This window comes from Gopherus flavomarginatus, unplaced genomic scaffold (genome assembly GCF_025201925.1).
Source record: "Gopherus flavomarginatus isolate rGopFla2 unplaced genomic scaffold, rGopFla2.mat.asm mat_scaffold_39_arrow_ctg1, whole genome shotgun sequence".
Lineage (NCBI taxonomy): Eukaryota > Metazoa > Chordata > Testudines > Testudinidae > Gopherus > Gopherus flavomarginatus.
The window spans coordinates 2,487,078-2,513,469 of record NW_026115076.1 but is presented as its reverse complement, the minus strand read 5'-3'; the positions used below and the strand labels follow the sequence as shown (position 1 = coordinate 2,513,469).

The window sequence follows — 26,392 nt, the reverse complement described above, 5'->3', positions numbered from 1 at the left end:
GGCGTCTGATGAGACGCCATATATCATCCCCGCATCGATTTTAACACCCGCCAGACGGGTTTGGGGGGGTAGTCTAGATGTAGCCTTACATTTCCATCACAGGGACCTATTGAGGCTGTTGTGGAAAACGACCACAGGATTATATTGAATCAGCTCAGCCTGAGGCTCTTTTCTTGGTTACAAGCACGCAGGGGCACAGCTTTGGAATACTGTTCCTGAGCTAAAAATCACACAAGCCTTTTACAGCTTAAAACCACAAACAATGACACATACGTTGCACGTTAATTTCCTTATTTGGAATATATTGCAAAATATGATGCAGGTCAAAAGCAAGCTGAACAATCAGTTTTCCATATTTGGCCTTTCCTGTTATTTTTATTACACCTGGTGATATGGGAGCAAGACTCTCCATGTCTCAAGAAATGTCACTACCAACCTAGGCCATTTTCACATGCTGGGGTGCAATCCAGATCGGCGAGGAGTTGTGTCATCTGTAATCCTGGGTGAGATTCAGTGTTCTGCTGCTGGAGCTCCCCTGTCTGGATACTCCCAGCCAGCGTTCAAGGACGCACTGAGTGTCTGTATGATAAGTAACCCTGGACTGGCAGCTCTGACTCCAGCCGCCTGCTTGTTACACCCCAAGCACATTCTGGTTTGGGTAGAGAAGGCTCAGGGTTTGAGAGAAGGCTGGGGGTAGGAAGCTTCTGTTCATTATGCTGGACCTAACCCCAGTTTTACTTGAGTAAAGAGGAGATATTTGACATTGTGTGATGCTGCTCCTGTGCTCTGTTCCCAAAGTGTTCTGCAGCAGAGGAGGGTCTCTGGTAGTATGTATGTTACTGGCCTATTGGGGTGATGCTGAAACAGGACAGGGTACAGATGGCATTGTGGGGGTGGCATGAACCTTCACTCTTCATTTCCCTTCCAAGAACAGAAGGGACAGGAATCCTTACCCAGCAAGACCATCGTCTCATAGTTCCCCTGCATGACATCTCTGTAGAGGGCTCTCTGAGTGGGGTCCAGCAGAGTCCCCTCTTCCCTGGAGAAATACACAGCCACCTCCTCGAAGGTCACCGGCCCCTGAAAGAGCAGGAGTCCAATACTCAGTACCTGCTGACCCACTCACAACCCCACTATTCACGGAACAGCAGCACCAGGGAAATGGAAGCTCCGGGAGGCACATGTTAACAGAGTCCCACCCCACCTTGCTTACAGCAGCCAGGAGGCATCAGAGGGTAGAAAGAGAGAACCTTTGTGTCTCCCATCTGACAGACAGAAGCAGGGTCTTCACATTTATCACATAGCTACTAGCCAGAGCTTAATATAGGAGATGGGGCTGTCTCTGGACCCTGATAGTGGCTCCCTGGTAGGAATCCAAGCACTCTCCAAATAAAATATATGGAAGAAAGGGGAAGTCAATCATAAAGAATAGAAGTTAGAAGGTCAGAATTGTAGTGCCCATTAACAAAGGTTTAGAGAAAATAGAGCCTATCAAACTAACGGGATATCCTTATTGGATGAGATCAAAAGTTTGGTTGCAGCTAATAGTATTGATGTAATATACCTAAACTTCCGTAAGGGACATGACTTGATTAGCACAATATTTTTACTAAAAAAAACTAGAATGATACAAAATAAACACGGCATACATTAAATAGATTAAAAACTCTGATAGTAAATGGGGAACCATGATCGAGTGGATTTCTTTCTAGCAGGTTCCTGCAGGGATTGGTTCTTGGCCCTGTGCTATTTAACATTCTTATCCATGACTTAGAAGAGAGTACAAAATCATCACTGATAAAGTTTACAGTTGCCACAAAGATTGGGGTTGGTGGTAATTAATGAAATGTCAGTAGATTCAGGCTCCATCGCTGAGAGTCTGGGAAGTTGTCCCAGCCCTGGCTGGAGGGTTATTTCCTGTTCCACAAAGAGGGGAAGTTCCATTCCCAACTCCTGTGCCTTGAAATTAGGACCTATCTGACACTACACCCCCATATTCATCATAGTGGTATGATTATAATATGATTAGGACATAATTATGATCTATTTTGTAGAAGATGCATCATGTGTGGTGTCACTGGAAAAGTTCTGATTTGCTGAATATGATTATCCTATTTGTGTGCACATATCATGTTCGTATCTGAAGTTATGGATATTGACTCTGTATCTGTATTTCAAATGTGCTTACTCTGGGTAACACCCACAATGAGCCTTTCAGGTACAACAATGAAGAAGCCAGACAGTGCTGATGGCTCAACAAAGACAATGGACTGTGGAAGAGCTTAGCCTTCCTGTGAATGTTTCAGCCAGCCTATGAGTCATGGCTACTATGACTCAGCAGGGCCTGTGACCAGACCACATGACACTAAACTCCATTTTAGTACCTGTATTTTTCCACAAACTGGACTAGGAACTGAGTTTGGAACAAAAGGTTCCCACCATATGGAAAAGCTACATAAGGTGGGGTGTGACATCATCTCTTGGCCTCATTCTCCACACAAGAGAACTTCTGGAAACACCTGAGAAACAAAAACGGATGTGGGGGAAGTGCTGCTCCCAGGATCAAGAGATTTCTAGCTTGTGTATGGAAACTTGGGGGACTGCTTGTACCATCAGTCAGGGTGAGAAATTGCTAATTCAAATTCTATCCATCTAGTATGTTAGGCTTAGTCTGAGTTTTGGTTATTTGCTAAATAATCTGCTTTGATCTGTTTGTTATCACTTATAATCACTTAATCTATCTTTCTGCAGTTAATAAACTTGTTTGATGCTTTATCTTAACCAGCGTATTTTGAGTGAAGTGTCTGGGGAAAATCTCAGCTTGTTGTGCACATCTGTCCCATATCGAGGGGAAGGGGAACTACATTAATGAGCTTGTATTATAGAGATCCCTGTGCACTATAAGATGGTATCATTCTGGATTTATACTACAGCAAGTGTGCAAGGTTGGGGAGTGGGAAATTGGCTCTTGTCTTCTATCTGTCCTTGAGTGGCTTAGGTAACGCACTCAGGTAGCTTAGTTGGCTGCATGGCGCCACCTGCTGTTGTGTTGGGTGATAACAGGCCCTGGAGAGGCTGGCGAAATCTCCAGCAAAGCAGTGTGAGAAGGGCCAGCCCAGCGTGAGGGTTAGAGGACACAGCAGTTCCCAGAAGCTCCACAAACTGCCTCCTGGGGTGACAACCCATCACGCCCTACACTACACAAGTCTCAGCAGGTTTGTCACATGCTGTCCCCTCCCTTTCTCCACCCGAGATATTTCCTGCTTCCCACCACCTCTAGCAATTCCCACCCTCTTATGCATTTACTGCTCCTCAACCTCCAAGCAGAGCCCGCCACCCTGATAATCTCTTACCTGAGCCAGCTCCATTGCAGCCATTTCCTTGCCCCTGGGAGGACGAGATGATCTGCAGCGAAACATGGATGTTATTCTCTGGCCTGCCGGGGTGAAAAGGGCAAGGTGTGAGAATTCAGACTAGGCTTTTGTCCATTCCACAAGCCGATTCCCCCAGCTTTTCCCCTGCTAATGCACATTCTAGGTTCTAGCACACTGTGAAGCACAGAGTGACCTTATTCCAGTACAGGCCTAGCCCCCTCCCACCAGGGTGTAACCCTCTGACACATGGGGAAACCCTCCCAGTAACAGTCTCTCTCTTACACGTATCAAGTTTGCGGACAACACCAAGCTGGGAGGGGTTGTAAGTGCTTTGGAGGATTGGATTAAAATTCAAAATGATCTGGACAAACGGGAGAAATGATCTGAAGTAAATAGGATCAAATTCAGTAGAGACAAGTGCAAAGTACTCCACGTTGGAAGGAACAATCGGAGGCCAGAGAAGAGCAGAAACAAAGGAGTCACTTTGGGGGATTCTCCCTGTCATTGTCCCCAAGGCAGCTGTCTCAGGTTTACAAAGGTGTTTCATGTTCCAGCCTTTATACAGTCTCTCCTGGGAGTGCCCCTTTCATGGACTGGGCCTAGTTTTAGTTTTTGGTAGTTAACAATCTTGGTTTATTGTTCATCTAACCAGTATGTGTGGATTGAAGTGTGTTGGAAACTCTGTTTGGGATAACAAGCTGGTGCATGTCATTTTCCGCTGATGAAATGACAGACTTCATATGAGCTTGGGTCGTTCAGTAGCGTGCTGGACAGTGCAAGATGCACATTTCTGGGGGAAGTTGGGCACTTGAGAATTTGCTGGTTTTCTCCTGAGGTGTAATTCATGAGTGGCTGTCTAGCAGCACTCAATACTGTGTAGCTGGGAGTGAGTTACATGCTGGAGACTGTGTGTTAATTGGCCAAGAGGGGCTGTTCTCGCGGGAAAACAGTGGAAAAGGCACCCCATGCTGGAGGACTGAGGTACAGCTATTTAACAGTCCAGATTGTACTCTGGGTAACATCACAGACACTCATTATGACAGAGCCTCTTACAACACAGAGAAAGTAAATCCATGTCCCAGAAATCGAAGACTCCAGACAGAGGGCAAGTGTCCCTGGCACTGCTTCTTGCTGACAGAGAGGTTCAGAGACAGTGCGAGAATCCTGGGGAAGCTGGGAACAGGAAGCATGGGCTGGCGGGGTTCGGTGGAGAAAGGGAACAGGAAGGGCAGGGATATTACTGAATCCAGGATCTCAGCAGTACTAGATGACAGGATAGCACATAGTGCAGCCCATTGGAAAACACAATCCCAACTATACATACAAAATGATGGGGTCTAAATTAGTTGTTTCCACTCAAGAGAGTGATCTTGGAGTCACTGTGGATAGTTCTCTGAAAACATCCACTCAATGTGCAGCAGCAGTGAAAAAAGTGAACAATGTAGGAAATAATTAAGAAAGTGATAGATATGACAGAATATCTCATAGATCATATTTGTAAAAACAGCAAATAAATCCATGATACACCCACATCTTGAATACTGCATGCACATGTCACCCCATCTCAAAAATAGATATATTGGAATTGGAAAAGGTTCAGAAAAGGGCAACAAAAATGATTAGGGGTATGGGACAGTTATGCCAGACCTAACCCCCAGTTTCACTTGAGCAAACAGGAGATATTTGACACTGTGCAATACGGCTCCTGTGCTCTGTTCCCAAAGTGTTCTGCAGCAGAGGAGGGTCTCTGGTATTATGTGTGTCACTGGCCTATTGGGGTGATGCTGAAACAGGACAGGGTACAGATGGCATTGTGGGGGTGGCGTGAACCTTCACTCTTCATTTCCCCTTCCAAGAACAGAAGGGACAGGAACCCTTACCCAGCGAGGTCACAGTCTCATAGTTCTCCTGCATGACATCCCAGTAGAGGGCTCTCTGAGTGGGGTCCAGCAGAGCCCACTCTTCCCTGGTGAAATACATAGCCATCTCCTTGAAGGTAACCAGCCCCTGAAAGAGTAAGAGTCCAACACTAAGGACTTGCTGCACCACTCACAGCCCACTATTTGTGGCAGAGAAGAGTGAATCAAATGGAAGCTCTGGGTGGATCATAGTCAGGAGAGTCCCACCTCGACCTGGCTCAGAGTATCCAGCAAATGCCAGGGTGGGGGATGAAGAGAGAGCCCCTTATCTCTCCCAGCATATCCATCACCCCCCTACTAGCCACTGACTGATACAGGAGATGGAGCCCCTAGCAGGGTCCAGGGAGAGCTCGCTGGTAGGATGCCCAACACCCTCCTCATTGTGAGGAGCGGGATATGAAGGGAGAGGCAGCTCCAATAAGCCTGACTCATGGGTGTCCCCTTTATATCTCACAGCAGCTGATGGTTAATGAGGTCAGGCTCCAGCACTAGGAGTCTGGTCAGTTTGACTAGCTCCATGTAGGTGGGTTATTTTCTCTCTTCACAAATTAGGGCATTTCCACCTCCAAACCTCCTGGTCTGTTCCTAGAATCTAGGCCACTTAGTAAATAACTCCCAGCAGGTCTGCCACACCCTGGCCTCCTCCTTTCCCCACGCTGTGAATTTCCTGCCCCGCTCCAACCTCCAAACCAGACTCTGCAAACCTTCCCACCTCTGGTGTATTTGCTCTCCCTTTCCTCCAGCAGGAACCCACCAGCAACCCCCCGATAATCTCTACCTGGACTGACTCCACTGCAGCCATTTCTCTTCCCTGTCCCACGCCAGGCTGGGATGAGCTGGAGCAAAACATTCTGCAGCCTGTCTGGGGGAGAAGGGCAGTTGTGGGCGTTTCAGAACCGGTTTTAGTTAATTTCACATCACAATTCCCCCAGGGCCCTTTCCCTGCAGACAGACACCCTAGATTCTGTCATGCTGGGAAATGCTCAATCTGTTTATTACAATTTAGACCTGGCCCCTCCTGCCAGGCTAAGTCCACAGACACATTTTTAACCTCCCTTCTCTCTCCCCTCACCCCTTCTCTGAACACAAGGCTAGATAAGAGCAGAACCAAAGGAGTCACTGTGGGGGATTCCCTCAGACACTGACCCCACGGCAAGCCACACCCCAGCAGGGGGAATATGGAGTCAGGAACTGGCTTTTGCTCTGTCTGATCCTTGTTTTGTTCACTGGAAAGTGTTCTGCCCCAGGATGCAGCAATACATGTGTCTGGGTGGACTAGAGAGCTGGAAATCTCTCCCCCACATTCATTTCTCCCACTGCCCCTTTCAGTCCTCTCCTTCCCCTGTCCTCTCTCCCTGCCCCTCTGGCTGGGACAGTCCCATTCCTGGGGGCTTTGCTCTCCCATGGCTGGATTTCCTCCTGGCAACCGCTAATGGGAGGAGAAATGAGGTGGTGGTTGTTTGTGCAGAGTCACTTTCTTGCCAGACCCTAGGACATTCCCTGAGGTCTTTCAGTTACCTGGAGACTCTGGCTCAGAATTTAGTAGTAACAGGGCCCAGGACTGCCCTAGGGGGCTAGGACCAGCTGCAGAAAGTCATCCCCTGGGCCGGGCAGAGAAGAAGCTTTAATTAAGGTCACTTCCCAGCACAGAGCCCCACTGGGGGAGCAGCAGCTGCCAAGCCTGGTCTCCCAGATCACAATGGAGGCTGCAGCATCTGACCCAGGAAGCTGAACCCCAATATCCTGAGCAGAGAGGGACGGAGTGTATGAGCAGCTTCCCTCCTTTAGCTCTCTGGGGAGAGCAGCTAATGGGAGCCCCTCCTCACAGGGAGAATGGCTGATCTCATTTGACCCACTGTCCATCTGGAATCACTCCTTGTCTTTCCATACAGTGACTCTGGATTAACAACGGTCTCAATGACACCGGATTTCAGAAAGAATGAGTTCAGAACGCTGTGGAAAAGACCATCGTGTGGCAGTGCTGACTCCCTTCCCACCTCCCTCACCCCCGCAGATCTAGGACAAGGACTGGGGGCAAAAATTTTCCAAACGGAACCGAAAGTTCCTGCAGTTTTCAAAAGAGGAGAAAAGTAAATTCTGTGAATTCACACTAACAGTGTTTGCTAAGTGGACAGAAAGTTATCACAGTGACAGGGCACGTGACTGGGAATGGACTTGGTGACCTGGTGACTAGGAGCCAGGACTCTGGTACAAGTTGACCAGAGAGAAGGATCATGGTTAGCAGCAGCCCCCAGACACCCCCTAGTACCCAGAGCCCAGACCCCCCAGCCAGGGGCCCCAGACACCCCCCAGCCAGGATCCCATCAGATATTCCCTGGGGACGCAGCCCCCAGAGTCCCTGGCCAGGGACCCCAGATACCCCTCAAAGCCCCACCGGCCAGAGAACCCCCACCACACCATGATTGCCAGGTTGGGAATCCCAAAGGGTTCCCCCCACCAAGAGCCCCCAGCAGCCAGGGACCCCCTCAAGGGACCCCCCCCCCACTGGGAACTCAGTCCCTCACTGCCTGCCTAGGAACTTCCCCACCCTCCAGAACGATCTACCCTGACATTTGCCTGGGACCCCCTCCTCTGCCCAGTGTGACCCCCTGATGCTTTACAGTGCGACCCATCACTCTGCTTCCCTGGCATGCCCTCACCTAGTGCCAGGGATCCCCTCCCCCAGCTCTGTGCACTGGGCATGGCAACAAAACCAGGAACCAGCGGGGGAAGCACAGACAGAGCCCCTGGCACAGAACCAGGCTCCCTCTAACCCTCTGTCCCGCCTCCCCAAGAGACACCCACCCCCACTGTTCTGCAGCCACCAGGCCCCCAGCGATACCCACCTCCAGGACCCATAGCCTCAGGGATGGGCACATCAGAACCACCACCCCCCGAAAACCCCAAACCTCCACAACCCACCAACCTGACTAGGGTACCCCCTGCCCAGCCACCCAGAGGCCTCCCCCTACCACAATGCCCCTTCAGCTGCAATCTCCCCACACAGACACCTTCCCTGCCCCTGCAAGTGTTACCTCACAGAGTGTGAGAAGTGGCTAGAAAGTTAACACCACCTCCTGCTGGCCAGTCACACAGGCAGAGGGAGCCTGGGGAGTGCTTCTTTAACAGGAGAATGGAAGGCCTGGAGGGCAAGAAAGATCCACGGGCTGTCACTAGCAAATAATGGCCACCATGGATCCACCCCAGAGGCGGCTGCATCTTAGCACATTGGGAAACAACCCATCATATTCAATTAGAAATAAAACAACTAGAGAGAAGTGGGGCAAATGTTTGGGGTATTTTATATCAATCTTTGAGACACGCAGAGAGAACCCTGTCACAAACGACATTTGATAACATGAGAGAAAACCACCAAGATCGGAGGGGATTTGATGTTGCTATTAAATAACTAGTGGAAAAGGGGGACTGTTGGACTGGATTTTATATGACTGTCCAATACATAAACAGAATGTGATGGTCCCCCCCGGCCACGGGGCAACCATTCACGTGAGCAGCTCAGAGCCCTTTGAGGAGCTGATTTAAGGGCGGGGGGGGGGAGCTGGAAGGCTCCCTGGACAATGGAAGGGGGCCGCAGGGGAATTGGGAAATGGGGTCTGGGCAGTCTCCATGGGGGATGTGCTCCTCCCTTCCCTTCCCTGCCCTGGCAGAGAACGGGAACCTCATCCCATCCCACTCCAGTGGGAGCCATGTTCTGGGGAATGACCCAGGGCAACAATTTCCCACCCAAACAAGGACAAATCGCTGCAGATAAAATGGGTGGGAAAATCCACCCCCCATCGGAGAGATTTTAAATTGACATTTGAGAAGTATGGAGAGAAAAGGGAAAATCAGAGGCAATTAGAGAGCTGATCATTGGGGGGGGGAGAGGAGAATCTCCCTGGATTTTATAGCCACGTGTGATAATGAGAGAGAAAAGGGGAAATCTTGAGAGAATGTGTGTGTGGGAGGAAGTGGCAAAAACAGGGACAGGATCCAGTTAACTCACCTCCCTCCCACCCCGGGAATGTCCTGGCTGCACAGAGACAGATCTACACCCCCACCCCAGTGACCTCCCCCACCTGCAACTCCGGCTTCTCCTCCCCCCTCGACACCTCCGCCCTCACACCAAAGGGGGGGGCTCTGCCAGCGCCTCCCCCTGAGCTCAACTCCTGCTCCTCCCCCCAGCCCGGATTGTGCCCTTTAGCCCCCCACGAACCCTGCCTCCAGCTGCCTGACCCCCCCCGCCCATCAATTTCCTGCTCTGCGCCCGCCCCTCCCACGCTCCCTGTTACTCCCCCGCCCCGCTCCAGCCCCGCCCCCAGCGCCCGGCGGAACGTTACGGCTGGTCCGGGCAGAGGGAAGGGCAGCGGCTTCAGCGGCTGTTACTGGGCATGCGCAGTGCCCGGGAGTAGCACATTGCTATGGGGAGGGATTTAATACACCGCCCCCCCCCGCCTGGCCCGGGGTCCGCCCCTCCCCCCCACACGACGGCCGGGCCCCGGCCCCCCCATCCCAGCGGGGCGGGCGGGCGGATCCTCCTGCAGCTCCACTGGGGCCGAGGCGCCTTCAAGGCTTCTCCCAGGCTCCCTGGGGCAGAGTCACTTTCCTGCCCCCCAGCGCCTCTCATTCCCCGGGGGCTCCGGGTCACAATGTCCCACCGCCCTTCCCCCGCCTGCAGCTCCGGCTTCTCCCCTCCCGCCCCCGCCAGCCACACCAAGGGGAACCCCCGGGCGCCCAGTCTCTGTCCCCACCTGGATCCCAGCGGGGCCGGGGGCAGATCCTGGCTGCAGCTGAGAACAGCGGCTCCGCTGCGGCTCGGGCAGCTCCAGCGCTGCTGGCAGCACGTGGAGAACCAGGAAGCAGCTGTTCAGCCCGGGCTCCGCGTCACAATGTGCCAGAGCCCCGCCCCCAGGAGCTGCCCTGCCCATGGGCTGTGCCAGAGCCCCGCCCCCAGGAGCTGCCCCGCCCCCGGCTGTGCCAGAGCCCCACCCCCAGGAGCTGCCCTGCCCATGGGCTGTGCCAGAGCCCCGCCCCCAGGAGCTGCTCCGCCCCCGCTCTGTGCTGGAGCCCCGCCCCCAGGAGCTGCCCCGCCCCTGCTCTGTGCTGGAGCCCCGCCCCGAGGAGCTGCCCTGCCCCCGAGCTGAGCCAGAGCCCCGCCCCCAGGAGCTGTCCGCACCTGGGATGTGTCAGAGCCCCGCCCCTGGAATTTCCCCATGTTGGGTCTCTGAGCTTTGTTCTCCTGCCGCCTTCTTCCCAGCACCCCCTGCTCCCTTCCTGTGTCTGCAAACACCCCCCCTCCCCCGGGGCCGGCTGCAGTGCTCGCTGAGGCTGACTCCAGTGGCTGAAGTTGCCTCCATCTCTGCTTCACCTGGAGGGGGAGAGACAAAGAGAGGAGATGGTCCCAGGGTGTGAAACCAGAATCAGGGGGCAAGGAAAGAAGGACTGTTTGGAAAGGTGGGTTTTTTTGTGGGGGGGGGGTGAGCCAGAGGGATTCAGAAGAAGTTGGGCAGCAGAGGCTCAGGGAAATTGAGGGGAACCTCCTGGGTGTCTCAGTGTTGCCCAGGGTTTGTACAGCACCTTGCATAATATGGGGTCTGATCTCAGTCATGGTCTGTGCAGCACCTGGGAGCCCTGATGTCTGTTTCCTGATCACAGGCTCTGGGAATGGAGAGAGGGAAACCTCAGCACCTGAAGGTTAATGCAGCCCTGTGTGCAACCCCTGCTAGGGTGATCCGACAGCAAATGTGAAAAATTGGGATGGGGGTGGGGTTAATAGGCACCTATATAAGAAAAAGACCCAAAAATCGGGACATCTAGTCATGCTAGTCCCTGCTGTTCTCATAAGGGGTCGGCTTAGAGAGGGTTTGGCTACACTTGCAGCTGTCCAGCGCTGGGAGTTAAAGCTGTCTTCCTACAGCTGTTTAGGGAAAGCGCTGCAGTGTGGACACACTGACAGCTACCAGCACTCTGTCATGGCCACATTTGCAGCGCTGTTGGGAGTGGTGCATTATGGGCAGCTATCCCAGCATTCAAGTGGCTGCAATGTGCTTTTCAAAAGAGGAGGGTGGGGTGGAGTGTGACACGGAGCGTGGGGGAGACAGAGCGAGTGGATTTTTGGAGCTGACACTGTGTCAGCTCCCTGCCTGGCAAGTTCAAGCCTCCTCCCCCACCCCTCTCTCATTCACTAAATGCAAATAGCCGCCTTTGTTCTTTTCCTCACAGACCAGATAAGCCGCTGATCCAAAACAGACCCCCCCTCCCCCGTGCCCACCCGGCTGCTTCTCTCCTCAAGCAAACACCAGCTGTGGGTGTTCCAAAGGGATCCCCCTGCCTCTGCTCATTCACTGCAAACAGTAACTGTGTTTGGTTTTTAGATAAGCAGCTCCGGGAGCCTTGAGCTCACAGCAAAGCAAACAGAGGCATCACACCAAAACAAAGAGCGTTATCTCTACTTAAAAGCATTATGGGAAGGTTCCGGAGGTCAGTGACAGCGTAGTAAGATTAATCACTGTTTACACTGGCACCCCAGCGCTGCATCACCAGCTCTGTTCTCTTTATTCCTCTCGTCGAGGTGGAGCACATGCAGCACTGTAGCCAGGGAGATACAGCGCTGTATGTGCCTTGCCAGTGTGGACGGGGAGTAAGTTACAGCGCTGTAAAGCCACCACCTGCACTGTAACTCTCCAGTGTAGCCAAGGCCTGAGTTGTAGTAATAATAGCAGCCAAGAATCCGGTGGCACCTTATAGACTAACAGACGTATTGGAGCATGAGCTGTCGTGGGTGAATACCCACTTCGTCAGATGCAACAATAGTCCCATATGGGCTAGTGGTCAGGATTCCTGGTTTTCACCCAGGTGGCCTGGGTTCAACTTCTGGTGTGGGAAGAGTGCAGAGCTTTTGCCCAGAGTGGAGGCAGGAAATGAAAGGAACAGGAAGGGATCCTGCCAGCAGTGGAGTTAGACAGTGTAGGGAGGGGACCCCAGAAGTGGGGGTGGGGCAGTGGTTTGGGGGGAGATGAGGGAAGGATCCCAGCAGTGCGGGAAGTTGACAACCTGGAGAGCACAGGCCTGGAATGGGGACCTGGAAGAGTGAATGTGTCCCTCTAAACCCATCAACTGCAGACTAGGCAGGCTTGGAAGAATTGTGTATTTGTTGGTAAATGTCAATTTCTGTGTAAACACACAACCCAATGGCAAAATATTTCCATCAATAATCATCAAAATTGACAGATGGGCAAAGTAAGAAACATGCTGCTTGAGAACTTATCATGTTGTAGGAGCAGCAGTGATCTGTATGCTCTGTATAACCTGTATGCTCAAAAGGTCTGTTAAACTCCCCCAGCTTGTGTCCCTTTCCCGCTTTGAATGCCTGTGAAGTGGCTTTCCCACTCTCCTTTGTACCTCCAGTGAATGCCCTTCACCCGGCCCATCTGGCCAGTGGTTCGCTGTGTTACATTCTATTGCACCTCAGGGAGACTGATCTTCATCGCACCGTCCATCGCTGCGCTGTGGGACACTTACCTTAAGGATCCTGACATCTCCACTGCCAGGCCTGTCCTGGGAGCGTGAGTATGAGTGTGACACCATCCCCCAACCTTCTTTTGAGCTTAGCTATCAAGCTAATAAATGTGCTGCTTTCTGCCAAACTCTGGGGGGAGGGGCATTATTAGTCCTCTCTAAGCTTACTAACTGACCCAATTTTGGGTAACACAAGCAACATTGTTTGATCTGTTATTGTACCAAAGGGGGAGATGGTTGTCTATAAAGGAGGGTGAAGACTAAATGCCTCTGATGAGAATGGGATTTGAACCCATGCAGGCAGAGCATAATGGGGTAGCAGTCCATCACCTTAACCACTCGGTCACCTCATCTGAGCTGTCAAAAAACGGACAGGAGGAGAAATCTAAGGCCGGCAGAGATAGGGACACTAAGGAGTTTTTAAATACTAAGCGAAAGCAGGGTCTGAATGAGCTCCCCTCTCTCACCTAGTGAGGAGCTGGGGAAAGACTTCCGGAACAGACCGTGTTTGCATAGACACACCTACTCTGCCTAGCTATGCAGCATGATGGGGCCGCTTCCCCAAAATGACCAGTTTGGGATGGTCTTGGGTTACAAATGACTTTAGGATTGAGTGGAATGAAATGTTATTCTCCTTCCTGTATGAGTGAAGGGCAGCAGAACATACCTAGTCCGTCCTGATGGAGGGGTAGGTGAGTGAGGAATAGCTTTTATTGGACTGCAGAGAAGTGATTGAGGACGTCACCCTAAACCAGTGGTCCCCAAACATTTCACATTGTGCCCTCTTAGCCATGGCTGTGGCCCCTCGGAAGCCACGGTCAAGAACCGGGGCTGGGAGGAGTGGGGCTGTTGCTTGCTGGGGTGAGGGGTGCGGACAGGGGTAAAGGGGTCGACGCCGGGCTGGGAGCCAGAGTCTCAGGCTGAGGGTGGGGTTGGGGAAGAGCTGTGGCAGAGTGGTGCTCCCTCCCTGCCCTCTATGTGGGCTGGCTCAGGTCCTGAGGTGCCCCCATGAATGTTCCTCTGTGTCCCCCTAGGAGTCGCACCCCACATTATGGGGACCACTGAACCCTACTCGCTAAGCCGGGGCTAGTGATGCCAAACCCCCGGGAAAGGGAGAACAAGTGTGGGGGCCCCAGCACCAGAACCATGCCCCTACCTTCTGTCTGTGGCTCTACCCCCTTCCACCCATGGCCCCATCCACTGTCACTTCTGTTCCACCCCTTCCCCCACCAGCCCCACCCTATCACTCCTTTACCCCTGCCCCGCTGTGGCCCTGAGACCAGAGAAGCTCTGTGCCCCTGCTGCAGCCCCCGGGCTGTAGCAGGGAGTGGGAGCTCCTCCAGCCCTGGGGCTGACATAGGGGAGACTTTTCCAGGGGGACCTAACTTGGCCAGGGCCCCTGATCATGGGCCCCACTGTCCCCTTGGCAGTGCAAGGTTTGGGGAGGCTGAGCCCCCTTGTCATAAACAGATAGCTAAGGGTTAATGTTCTTTTACCTATAAAGGGGTAACACCAGTAACCTAAAACACCTGACCAGAGGACCAATCAGGAAACAAGACTTTTTCAAATCTGGGTGGAGGGAAGTTTGTGTGTGAGTTCTTTGTTCTTTGTCTTGTGTCTGTGGCGTCTCGGCTATGAGAGTGATTTTTCTATCTCCTGCCTTTCTAATCTTCTGTTTCCAAGTTGTAAGTACAAAGATAATAAGACAATAAGTTTATATTGGTTTTTTTTGTATTTACATGTGTGTAGTTGCTGGAATGTTTAAATTGTATTCTTTTTGGATAAGGCTGTTTATTCATTTTTTTCTTTTAAGCAAATAACCCTGTATTTGTCACCTTAATACAGAGAGACCATTTTTATGTCCTTTTCTTTCTTTTTATATAAAGCTTTCTTTTTAAGACCTGTTGGATTTTTTCTTTAGTGGGGACTCCAGGGAATTGAGTCTGCAGCTCACCAGGGAATTGGTGGGAGGAAGAAGTCAGGGGGAAAATCTCGTTGTGTTAGATTTACTAGCCTGACTTTGCATACCCTCTGGGTAAGGGGGAAGAGAGATTAGCTATCTTGGTACTTCTATTTCCAGGACTGGAAACAGGGAGGGGGGAGTCCCTCTGTTTAGATTCACGGAGCTTGCTTCTGTATATCTCTCCAGGAACCCAGGGAGGGAACACCAGGAGGGGAGGAGGGGGAAGGGAAATGGTTTATTCCCCTTTGTTGTGAGACTCAAGGCATCTGAGTCTGGGGGTCCCCCGGGGAAGGTTTTGGGGAGACCACAGCGAGCCAGGCACTGTATAAATCCCTGGCTGGTGGCAGCTTTACCAGGTCCAAGCTGGTAACTAAGCTTGGAGGTTTTCATGCTAACACCCATATTTTGGACGCTAAGGTCCAAATCTGGGAAAAAATGTTATGACGCCCCTCCCCCCTGAGCCTCCATTACGAGCCGCCCAGGCTACCACTGCTCAGTGTGTGGCCAGTCTCTGTGTTTTCTGCTGCTCGTTCTGGGGAGCCTGGCCGGCCTTAGGGGTGGTGCCCCCCGATAGCCGCCCAGGGCTCCAGGGGTCAAAGGGCACCGTGTGGCAGTGCAAAGGTGCTCACTGCTCTCCCCTGCCCCAATGCTCCTCCATGGGTCCATAGAGGTTTGAGGGGAGTAAGGAGCAACCCTATGTGCTCCATGCGTCCTGGTCACTTTTCCCACTTGGGCTGTGCTGTGAGGGGAGCATCAGAAGCTGCTGCTCTCTGCCCTCCCGCTATGCAGCCCGGCTGAGGAAAGTGACCTGGATGCAGGGAGCTCGGATGATCTCACTTCTTGCCCCCCACATCCCACAGCCCCTAGGGGTGCCCAGATGAGCAGCGTTCCAGGGAGGAGTGGGGGGCAGCAATGCCAGCTGCTCCATGCACACAGGTCAGTCTCCCCATGTGGGTGCAGGAGGGGGTGCAAGGGTTTCTGTGATGCCTATTCTATCAATATCGTCACTCAATACCAGGCACTCAAATTCACCAGTCTTAGTACTTAGACGTTTAGCGTTTGTATTTAAGCACTTCTAAAATGTGTCCCATTTTAGCTGTCTGCTATTACATGATGTAATTGAGGGAGACTCTTTCATTTCACTGTTTCTCATCAGAACCTACCTGTACATTATCATCTTCCATCCTCTCCACCTTACTAGGCTATAGAGAATCCCTGTGAATAGTTCCTCTCCTAACGGATGTCTCTGTCTGAACCCTGTGCTCCTCAGCGCCTGTCGGCTTTCCCCAGCTCTGAGGCTGTGTCTACACCGCGCACCTTACCACGGTGCAGCTGTGCCACTCTAACCATGCCATTGTAAGGTGCGCTGTGTGGCCGTCCTTATCGCTGAGAGAGAGCTTCCCCGGCAACAAAGCCAAACTACCTCCAATGAGGGGCAGGAGCTTTGTCACCGGGAGCACAGCTCCACCTATGATGCGCTGTTCACACTGCCGCTTTTCATGGCTCAAATTTTGGCATTCGGGGAGTGTTTTTTCTCACCGCAGAGAGACAAAATTTTTAGCAACAAAAGCCGAAATTAAAAAAAACTCCTCTGCAACCTATTTAATTTTACCTTTATACAACCTTTATACTGCCTCCAGTTCTGGTATCCTCATTTGAAAAAGATGTTGTGAAATTGGAGCTAGGGCAGCAAAGAGCCACCAAATGTTCTGAGGGCTGGAGAAAAATGCCTTCCAGTGAGCTATTGAAAGAGCTCAACCTGTTTAGCTTATCAAAAGAAGATTGAAAGGTGATTTCATTGAAATGTTGAAGGGCCTTAATGGAGAGAAAAGATTGGGTATTTACGGGCTCTTGAATGGAGCAGAGAAAGGCATAACAAGACCCAATGGCTGGAAAGTGAAAAGAGACAAATTCATATTACAACTGAGGCACAATAGTCAACAGCGAGGATGATTCACCACAGGAGCAAGCTACCAAGGAAAGTGGTGGATTCACCATCTCCTGATGTCATTTAATGAAGACTAGATGCCTTTCTGGAATGTGTTTGCCCCAAAGTAGCTGTTATGTCATAGAGGAGGCCTGTGATATGCAGGTTAGATGCTCTAATGGTGTCTTCTGACCATTGTCAAAGTTAGAATCAGGACTTACAATTTGTCAGACCACTCTGTTTTATTAGCACAGCGCTCTGCCAATAGCATTCAGAATATGTGAGCACCATGCAAGGCACAAACTATCTTATTTATACAGATAAAAGAGCGGGAATTAGACAAAGGGACAAAGAAAGCAAAACTGTAAAATTCACCTGGGGCACAGCATGCATATTCTACTTCCTTACTAACTCTTATGGATTTGAGGCTAATACTTCACCAATTGCCCTTAAATGGTGCAATTGTTCTATGTGAATGTCTGTATTCCTGTCACCTGGATTGCAGCATTCCAACAGTTTTGCTTAAAGGTACAGACAGCATTTCTTTAATCCTTTCTATTTTCACAATATAATTCATTCTACTTTCACAATCCCTCCTTTTGGTCAAGCGCACGCCATGACCAACAATTACTGAGTTTCACAAATTAGCCGTTCCTTATTTTTTAGTTTATTAGCGATATTTAAAATTATTATATTAGCACTGTTTTGGGGCAGCCATCTGGGTGACACAATTTTAGATACAACAGGAGATTAACTGAAAGCATACAAAAATTACTAAGATTCCAAACAGGATAGTTAGGGCTTTCTGAAACAACCAGTTTTTTATGCCAGAGAAATTGAACAGGTTACTTAGCCATTTTTATAAAGAACTTAGCTTTTTATTAGGAAGATATGCGATTTGTTTTAAGTGGCTATAGCGATTTATTACCTTATTGGTATTGTATAAACACACAACATTGTTTTCCAGTGAGAGCACAGGTTCCTTTTTTGGCCGTTAGCACTATGTTCAATGCCTGATGGTTCTGGAGGGCCACCTGTCCGATCGCCCCTGTTTTTTTGCTTAGGGCTTTTAAACTTTTTTTGGTTTTTTTTGCCATTATTTAGCTACTTAGGAGCCTTTTTTTGCCTAGTGTATTGCTTTTTTAAGTGGGATAAAGGAACTGCCAATAGCCTTTTCCCAGGTGTTATGACTGTTTCATATTGTGTTAAACGGACAAGGTCCTCCAGTGAGGTCTGGGGAATTGAGTGGGATAGCCAGGACAGGAACACCAGTTTGAGAGGGCTGGGATGTGGCTGCAGACCCAGCATTTAGAAATAATAAGGGTCTGAGCTATTTACACTTGCTGCTGGATAAAAGAATTGTTATTGTGGATTTCCCAGACCTTAAGATACCAGCAGCCGAAGAACAGGCACCACCAGAGGCGCATGTTGGAGGCAGGGCCCTTTTGGTTTTGACAACCTTAACTGAGGGAACTGCAGTTACAGTTTTATGTTCACCAGGCAGCAGGCGCTAAGCTTACTGCTGCTTTTTCTTGGGCCTTGCTTTATGTAGTTATTTGCTTTTGGCAACCCTTACGAGAGCGTAGATTGTAAGTTATTGCAGGCTGTTTCTTTACGTTTTTTTCTGGAGTTAAAAAAAATTGACTCTGCGTGGTCCTGAGGTGGTGGTGGTTGGTTCACTGGGGGTGGTGCATTCTTACACTGCGAAGCATGTATCCACTCTGAGATGCCAGACAGTTTAACAGCTGTCCCTTGACTCTGGCTGTAACAATGGCCTTCACACCTTGTCTTTTCCTGATGCATACATTCCTCATTCACACAAATAGATTGAGAATACAAACAGTAGTATTTTATATAGAACAAAAAAAGGCATTGCAAATTAAACCTTGCTAAGTTTTACAATTGATAACTAAGACAATTTACATTGAGACCCAGGCCTTCAATGTTTCTCTAATTTACTTAACACAGACACAATAGAGAATCCTGTTTCTTACTATTTTAAATACTATTTTAAATTTTAAAACAAAGAGTTAGAGGGGGCCCAATTTGTAATGCATATGGGAAAACAGAATCTTGTAGTCCCAGGGGGTCCGTTCTTTCTGCTATTTAAAAAAAAGTGGCTAGCAGGATGAAATCAATTATACTTTAGTTCTTATGGGACATCATAAAATCCTGCTCCTACATATCCCCATCAATTATACTTTAGTTCTTATGGGACATCATAAAATCCTGCTCCTACATATCCCCCTTTTGACACTAAGATTATTAATCGCCAGTGTCACTTCTTATTTAGTTTACGTAATAGAAAATACTGGGAGGTGATTTGGGCCTGTGGCTTTAGCTTTACATACATTTGTTTTATTCACCAGCACATTTTAAACATTTTAATTAAACACATACAATGTAAAACCAAAAACAATTAGGGGTAGTAACATTAGTATGCCAGTAGTTGTGGGAGACCATCCAGAAAATGTTATACCAATGGTAAGCTGTTACGCTTTTTTGTAGTAGCAATTTTTAACATGTCCCCATTGGCGTGTATAATATGAATAGCCCAGTTTTTCACATTGTTTTATTTATTTATTTATTTAGGACCCATGTTACCTTTTTACCTTTTAACAGATGATTGGTAATTGTTTGCCATTTAATGCCAAGATTGATAGAGAACTTAGGTAAATCAGTGCTTACAGTAAGCTGAGACTTTTTTGTTGTTGTTGTTGTGGCAAATAGTAAATGTGATTATTGGTAAACACAGTACTTACATTACATTTACATTTGTCTTCTGGTGGGTTGCTAACACTTTTAAAACACTTTTTTTTAAGAATTAACACATACACATAGTTTATTATACAGTACTTTGGATTATCTGAAAGACAAAAAGAACATTTTTCTACCCCTTTTGGGGTGGCATTGATTATTGCTTAAAGATTCCATTCTTTTACAAATACCCTTTCTGACTGCAGGCAAAACAGAGGAATTACCCCATATTTTCCTGTGGTTTTTTTTTTTTTTTCCTATAGGCAGGCCAAGTTTTAATGGCTTTTACATTTTAAGGGTTATGCAAAAATTATTTCAGTGTTTAGTTATTAAATTTATGAGGTGGTGTACCTTAAGTTTTGCCTTTTATATAGCAGACCAAGTTTGTAATGTTTTTTCTGCTGCGTTAAGCTTTAAGTTTATTTACAGGTAATAGCTGAGAAGCATCAGTACCATATTACTTTAAAGGATTTTTTTTTTAAAAATGATACACACTACAAGTTGTTAAATTTATAAAAGGTATTTTGTTATACCATGCCTTTTATGTAGGCAGTTTGTGTGCTGACCAGGTATGTTTTTTATTTGCAGCTTTGTTTGTGCTGGCAGTTTTCACCTTTTTTTATCAGTTAGGTAATTTGCATCAACACAGGCTAGGCTTTTGGATTTAAAGCCATCAGCAGAGCTCAGAGACTCTGTCTTAACACACAGGGATCTGAAAAAGAAAACAGCCTATTGCGGCTCTTTTTGGAGCCCTAATAGGATTTTAATTTAGCAGCATGTTTTATTTGCATTTATTTTTTTTTTACATTCCTTTTTACAATATACGCTGCACATGTCCTACGGAAAATGCACACTTTCTATACTATAACTTTTTAAAAACATTAGCCATATTAATTTTTACATAAGGTATAACTGTTTGTTTTGTTTTTACAGAGTTTTCATGTACTTTTATTAAAGTAACAGTTTGATTACACAGAGTTATTTTAAGGCTTAGTGTTTTTAACATTGCTTCTTTTTGTTTTGTGCACCTTACCTCTGCTGTTGCTTTAGAGGGTTACTGTTAATTTCTTATTCTGTCATTACAGCTTTTATTTGCTATTGTTACAAAAAAAAAAAAACCAAACAAACAAAAAGACTTCAGAATTTCTACCTATTCTCCTGATTCTGACTGCCCTATTGCAGCCATGACTTGGTCTTTATTTCAAAACATTTTAATTTTTGTAAAGAATTAAGTTACCCCTTAAGGGTTAAATGCTAAAGCCCAAAGCCAAACAACACTAATTACCTGTGTCTTGCAAACAGGTCTGTCAGTTTTGCAACTTTGAATTAAAGAGTCAAATGAATTTTTAGTGGCATTAAAAACAAAATCAATTTATCTTACACTAGTGGCATTAAAAACAAAAACAAAATCAATTTATTTTACACCTACAAAACAGTAGTTTTACAAACCAGATGTGTTGGTTTAGATTCTTAGAACTTTACATATTTTCACAGACAAATAGATACATACACATTTTTTTTTCTTAACATTTTTTTTTACACTGCTTTGTTTTTGCATAGCTGTATATATATATATGGATTATTTACAGGCACTCTTCTGGAAAAGGGCCCATTTTTCCTTCAGAATGGCTGCAAAGAAACAAAGAATATTTTCTCTTTAACATGGTCCTTTTTAACATTTTTCACAAAATTTAACTGCTTAATTCTTTCCAGCCTCTATAGAGTTAACTTTTACTCTTTTTTTTAAATCACTTGTTTATGTTCCAAAATGACACCTTTATCACCTCAGATTTCACCATTTTAAGTATTGTTTCAGGGATTTATGCCTGCACTTACTGCTCTTTTTTTTTTTTTTTTTTTTTTTTTTTTTTTTTTTTTTTTTTTTTACTTCTGACACTATGCCCTTAGGGCTTCTAACCTGTTTTTCAGTTTCTTTATCTGTTGCTTGCCTGCTTGTCTGGGCCCGATCCTGCTTTTTTTTCATTGAACCATTTGTGAGTGATATTGTGGTCATTTCACAATTTTGAAAGAAATGTTCAAGGAAAGGGACCAGGAAGGGTGGGGGCTAGTTAAGGAGCTCCCCCCGCCCCCAGCCTTGCTGAATTGGTAGTGGGACACTATAAAGAATCAGTTTCTGAGGCAGATAACAAAGGGGAACAGAACAAGGGACTTTTTGTCCTTTTTACAATGAGATGGGAGTATTAAGGGGTTTGGATCGATCCGGGGTTTGGAGAACGGGGTAAAGGGGAGCGCTCGGTCTAGTGATGGGAGAGGAGGCTTTTAATAAAGCTTTTAACTTATTATTTGAATAAGTGAGAGAGGCCAGTTTTCATTTTGTCCACCTATGATTTGCCTCTTGCCACCACTGCATGAAACAATTAACCTCTCCTTTAGCAAATTTAGTTTTAGGTTGGCCAAGTTTGTCCTTTAAGACGTCCACTCAGTCTTTGTTCCAAGATTTTAACAGTGGCCACTGAGTTTTGGGATCCCCCTGAGTTAGCCTAGACCATTTTCCCAGAAATTTACAGGAGTCTGGACCCTTTTTACAGGAGTCTGGACCCATCCTAAATACATAAAATGAGCCGGCGTTCATTTAGGGAACTGTCCCGACTTAGACGTCTGTTTACCAATACAGGAGGACTTCACACACCAATCACAAGAAGGAAATTCAGGTTCGTCAGAGCGATGCCTGCTGCAACACACAAAAGGAGCCCAAAGGCTGCTGCCTCAATTGTCCTTGCTTTCACACCAGGGGTTTTACCCAAAGTGCGGTGCGGCTGCAATTGTGCAGATTCCACTCATTCAGACCGCGGGGACAGGAACCCCTTGGTCAGCCGATCCCCAGACAGAGACGGCACCCAGACTCAAACACTTCACAAGAGGACAGATAGACACAGAGACAGGACAGTCCTCAGTCCGGACAAAATACAGAAATAATTACCTGACCAGATTCCTGATGTCAGATCCCGGGATCCCTACCAGAACAGAGTGGGAACCAACAGGTTCGATGGCGTAGACCTCACTGTGGCTGTGCGCCTTTCCGCTCTAGTGGGGGACCGCTTGGGCCAAACGCCCAGGTGCCGGCTGCCACGGTCATCCCACAAAAACAGTCAGGAATCACACAGCCCCAGTGAAGACGGTTGCCATCTCGGTGGGACCTCCAAATTGTCAAAGTTAGAATCAGGACTTACAATTTGTCAGACCACTCTGTTTTATTAGCACAGCGCTCTGCCAATAGCATTCAGAATATGTGAGCACCATGCAAGGCACAAACTATCTTATTTATACAGATAAAAGAGTGGGAATTAGACAAAGGGACAAAGAAAGCAAAACTGTAAAATTCACCTGGGGCACAGCATGCATATCCTACTTCCTTACTAACTCTTATGGATTTGAGGCTAATACTTCACCAATTGCCCTTAAATGGTGCAATTGTTCTATGTGAATGTCTGTATTCCTGTCACCTGGATTGCAGCATTCCAACAGTTTTGCTTAAAGGTACAGACAGCATTTCTTTAATCCTTTCTATTTTCACAATATAATTCATTCTACTTTCACACCATGAAGTCGACTAATTTCTGAAAAACTGAGTGTAGCATTGGGAGCAGCGTCTGATGTTTTCCTGTCTAGCCGGCTTGCTGCCTAGAACGAACGCTCCTTGAGTGGGGTGATCCACAGGGAGTAGCTCAACCTCCAAAGTGCCTGGCCAGGGGCAGGACATTAGCCCAGCAAGGGAGGGGTGTGGCAGTGACATCACAAAGGCCGTTTGCAGGACCTCAGACTATTGGTCAAATGTGGTGGGGAGGTGGTGACCTCACAGAGAGATGCTGACATCAGCCAGGCAGGACAGGGGCGAGGGGCCAGGGAAACCTCAGAGACCTCTGTGGCTTTGCTTCAGCACGTTTCCTTCTCCAGGTCTCTCTTTGAGGACTGAGAGATTATTTGGGGTCATGGACGTGAGCGCCAGGAGGAAACCTCTTCCGAGTTTCCTCCTTCCCTTGTAGTGATTTTACTAGAAAACAGCCATCCCTGTTTAGAAGGTAAGAGCCTCCTGGAGGTTTGAAACCTGTTCAGTCTGATCTATCTGGTGACAAGTGAATTCTAGGCATGGAAAACACGAGCTTAAGGAGGCAGAATTTTATTGCGCACCTGGGATTTTGTCCCTTAGAATCGCTGGGGACATTAGGGTTTGTCCTTTTTGTTTCACCTCTTCCTCCATCCCTCCCTCCTCTTCTTCTCTTGCTTCTTTTGTCCTTTCTCCTGTTCCCTTCCCAACAACAGGACTGAGGTGTGTGTGTGTGTGTTGCAGGGAAGTCCTCTGCAGCTCCCACTATGGAAGGTCCACCCAAAAATGTGGGACTGAAATAGTGCTCGGGCAGTGATCCCCACCGGTGACCTGGGCCATCCTTTGGGCTCTCTGGTGAGAACCCTCAGCCTCCCGTCCTCCGTCTCTACCCTGATTGGTTGAGCAGGGGGATGTTGACAGGGAGGAGACTCAGGTCCTTGTTGTTCTCTTTTAAGATCAAGTAAATAAGTCAGAACCAGTTCTATCTTTGATTAATTTTGCTGCTTCTCTGCATTAATTGTCTCTGAGCAGTTGATGATTCCCTCTAACATTGCAGTTCTCCTCAAATACTTGCTGAATAATTACTGTCACTGTTGTTGGTCTGGGGCTCATCTGAGAGCACAGTATTCAGGTCATTCAATGTCTGAAATTCAAGATCCGATGGTTTGTTTGAAAATCAGGGCTCTTTGGTCCTATTCCCAACACTGCCTCTGACGGACTGTGTGACCTAAGACAAGTCAATTCTCCTTTCTCAGCCTGAGCTTCTCCCTCTTTCAAGTAGGGATAATAATGATCCGCTCTTACCTACCTCATGGTGGGTGAAGGATGCGGATCCATTTGGGAGTGTCACTAGAAGTAGTGCATAATATGAAGTTTCCCAGATTATGACATAATAGATTAGCTGAAATCGTCTATTTTATTTGTATTTTTTTATTTTGAATTTGTTAATAGTAGCAACGACTTAGCTCAGATTGAAGCATCTTATCTAATGGTTGAGATGTAAGTGTCTCCTCTTTGTGTGCGAGGAGACAATTTAACACACTCTGACAAAGAGGAGATGCTTTTGTTTTGCAACAAAATATTTTTGCAAAGATCTTTCATCCCACTTGTTATGATTTTGAGAAACAAACTGGTTTAGTCTAAATGGGATTTTCGGACAGAAACGGTTTGAATGAAATTTTCCCACCATCTCGATTCCTGGGCTCTGGGGTGTTTTCATCTGTTAGAACAGGAGTCAGAACTGGTTGCTTCTCTTTCTGGCTCTGCCATCGCCTTGTTGTGTAGGCCTTGGGTAGGTCACTTCCCTTCTCCCATCTGTCCAATCGGAACAGGAACAGTTCTCGAACTATGGGCAGTTAGAGCCCAAGTGAGATAAGGGGTATTAAAGCCCTCTGTGAAGGAGAAAGGGGAGTTTCACAGTGTTTAGCACCAAGGAATTCTAAAGTTTGCTAAAATGTCTAGTCTGTGGAAACAAGAAATGGTCGGGGGGCAAACTTATTAACCACTGCCTTTTTAAAGCCCATTCAAAGATGTGAGTCCCTATCTTTTAGGTACCTGTGGTTCTTTGCCAGCAGCAGAGAAGAGGTTCCTGCCTCCGTTTTTGTGGCCTTAACAAACCAGGTGTTGTGCCCCAGTTCTCGTCTGAGACCCCTGAAAAAGAACATCTTCCCATCCATGAACAAGACAGGACCTATCTTTCAAAGGAGAACAAAAAGACCTCTGGGACTTACAGACTAGCTAGCCTGACTGCCATAGCTGGAGAGATCCTGCAATACATTCTTAAACACTCAGTTTGTCAGCAGCACCTACAGGATGATTTGGTTCTTCTGACTAGTGAGTGTGGAATTGTCAAGAACAAATCATTCCAAACCAATCCTCTTTCCTTCTTTGGCAGGGTTCTGGGCCTGGTAGAGGTGAGTAAACAATAGATGGGATCTAGCTTGGTGTTACTAAGGCTTTCGACACAGTCCCATAGGACATTCTCAGAAGCAAACGAGGGAAATGCAGTCCAGCTGCAATCAGTGTAATGTGGGTGCAGAGCTGTTTGAAAGCCAAGACTCCAGGAGCCCTTCTCCATGTTTAGCTGCCCAACGGGGAGGGTGAACCTAGTGGGTCTGGCAGGGATCAGTCCGGTGTCAGGTACTATTCTATATTTTCATGAATGATTTGGAAAATGGAGTGGAGAGCATGCTCCTAAAGTTTACAACTGACACCAAGCACTTTGGAGCACAGGATTGAAATTCAAAACACCCTTAACAAATTGGAGACTTGGTCTTCTTGAGCCAAACTCCATGGTTAGGGCTCTCTCTCTACACTGGGCTGAAGTGAAACCCCAGAGCCAAGCACTCCTCCTGGGCAGTGAGCTCCGACCTTGAATGGTCAGATGCTGCTTAGCACTGTCAGAGCAGCTTTTGCTGGGGGATTCTCCCAGCACTTTCCAATAGCGGGAAGGTATGAAATCGCCATTTGACTGCTGGGGACAGAGCCCGAGAGTGGGGAGCAACTTGCCCAAAGTCCCCAGGAAAAGGAAAACAACCAGCAGAGGAACCAATAGGAAACCCAGCAATGGAACTCAGGAGTCCTGGGGGTGTGCTGTGGTGACCAGATGTCCCAATTTTATAGGGACAGTCCGAATTTTGGGGTCTTATCTAGGATCCTATTACCCCCCACGCCGTCCCGATTTTTCACACTTGCTGTCTGGTCACCCTAGGGTGTGCACATGTGTGGGTCCCAGCTGCTCCCTGCCCCCCTCATTGAAGCAGATGTGCAGGGTTACTGCCCTGGGAAGTGCAGGGCACCAGTGGATGTGGGGTTGGCTGGAGGTAGGGTCTGGCTTCAGGCAGGGCAAGGGCTGCGTGGCTGGCTGGC

General features: G+C 48.0%; 1 protein-coding gene and 1 long non-coding RNA gene across 2 annotated transcripts in view; one reads left to right on the top strand and one right to left on the bottom strand.

Annotated features, from left to right (window-relative positions):
• The window catches only part of LOC127042400 (zinc finger protein 862-like), a 751,328-nt gene that overhangs the window by 43,227 nt on the left and 681,709 nt on the right, over positions 1–26,392 (bottom strand). The window contains exons 7-8 of the mRNA XM_050935866.1: positions 3,354–3,436; positions 954–1,080 (exon numbers count right to left, since the gene is read on the bottom strand). Coding sequence (XP_050791823.1) covers positions 954–1,080; positions 3,354–3,436 — 210 coding nt within the window. The remainder of the gene's footprint in view (positions 1–953; positions 1,081–3,353; positions 3,437–26,392) is intronic.
• Positions 1–26,392, top strand: part of LOC127042403 (uncharacterized) — a 1,287,231-nt gene that overhangs the window by 584,940 nt on the left and 675,899 nt on the right. The window lies entirely within an intron of this gene.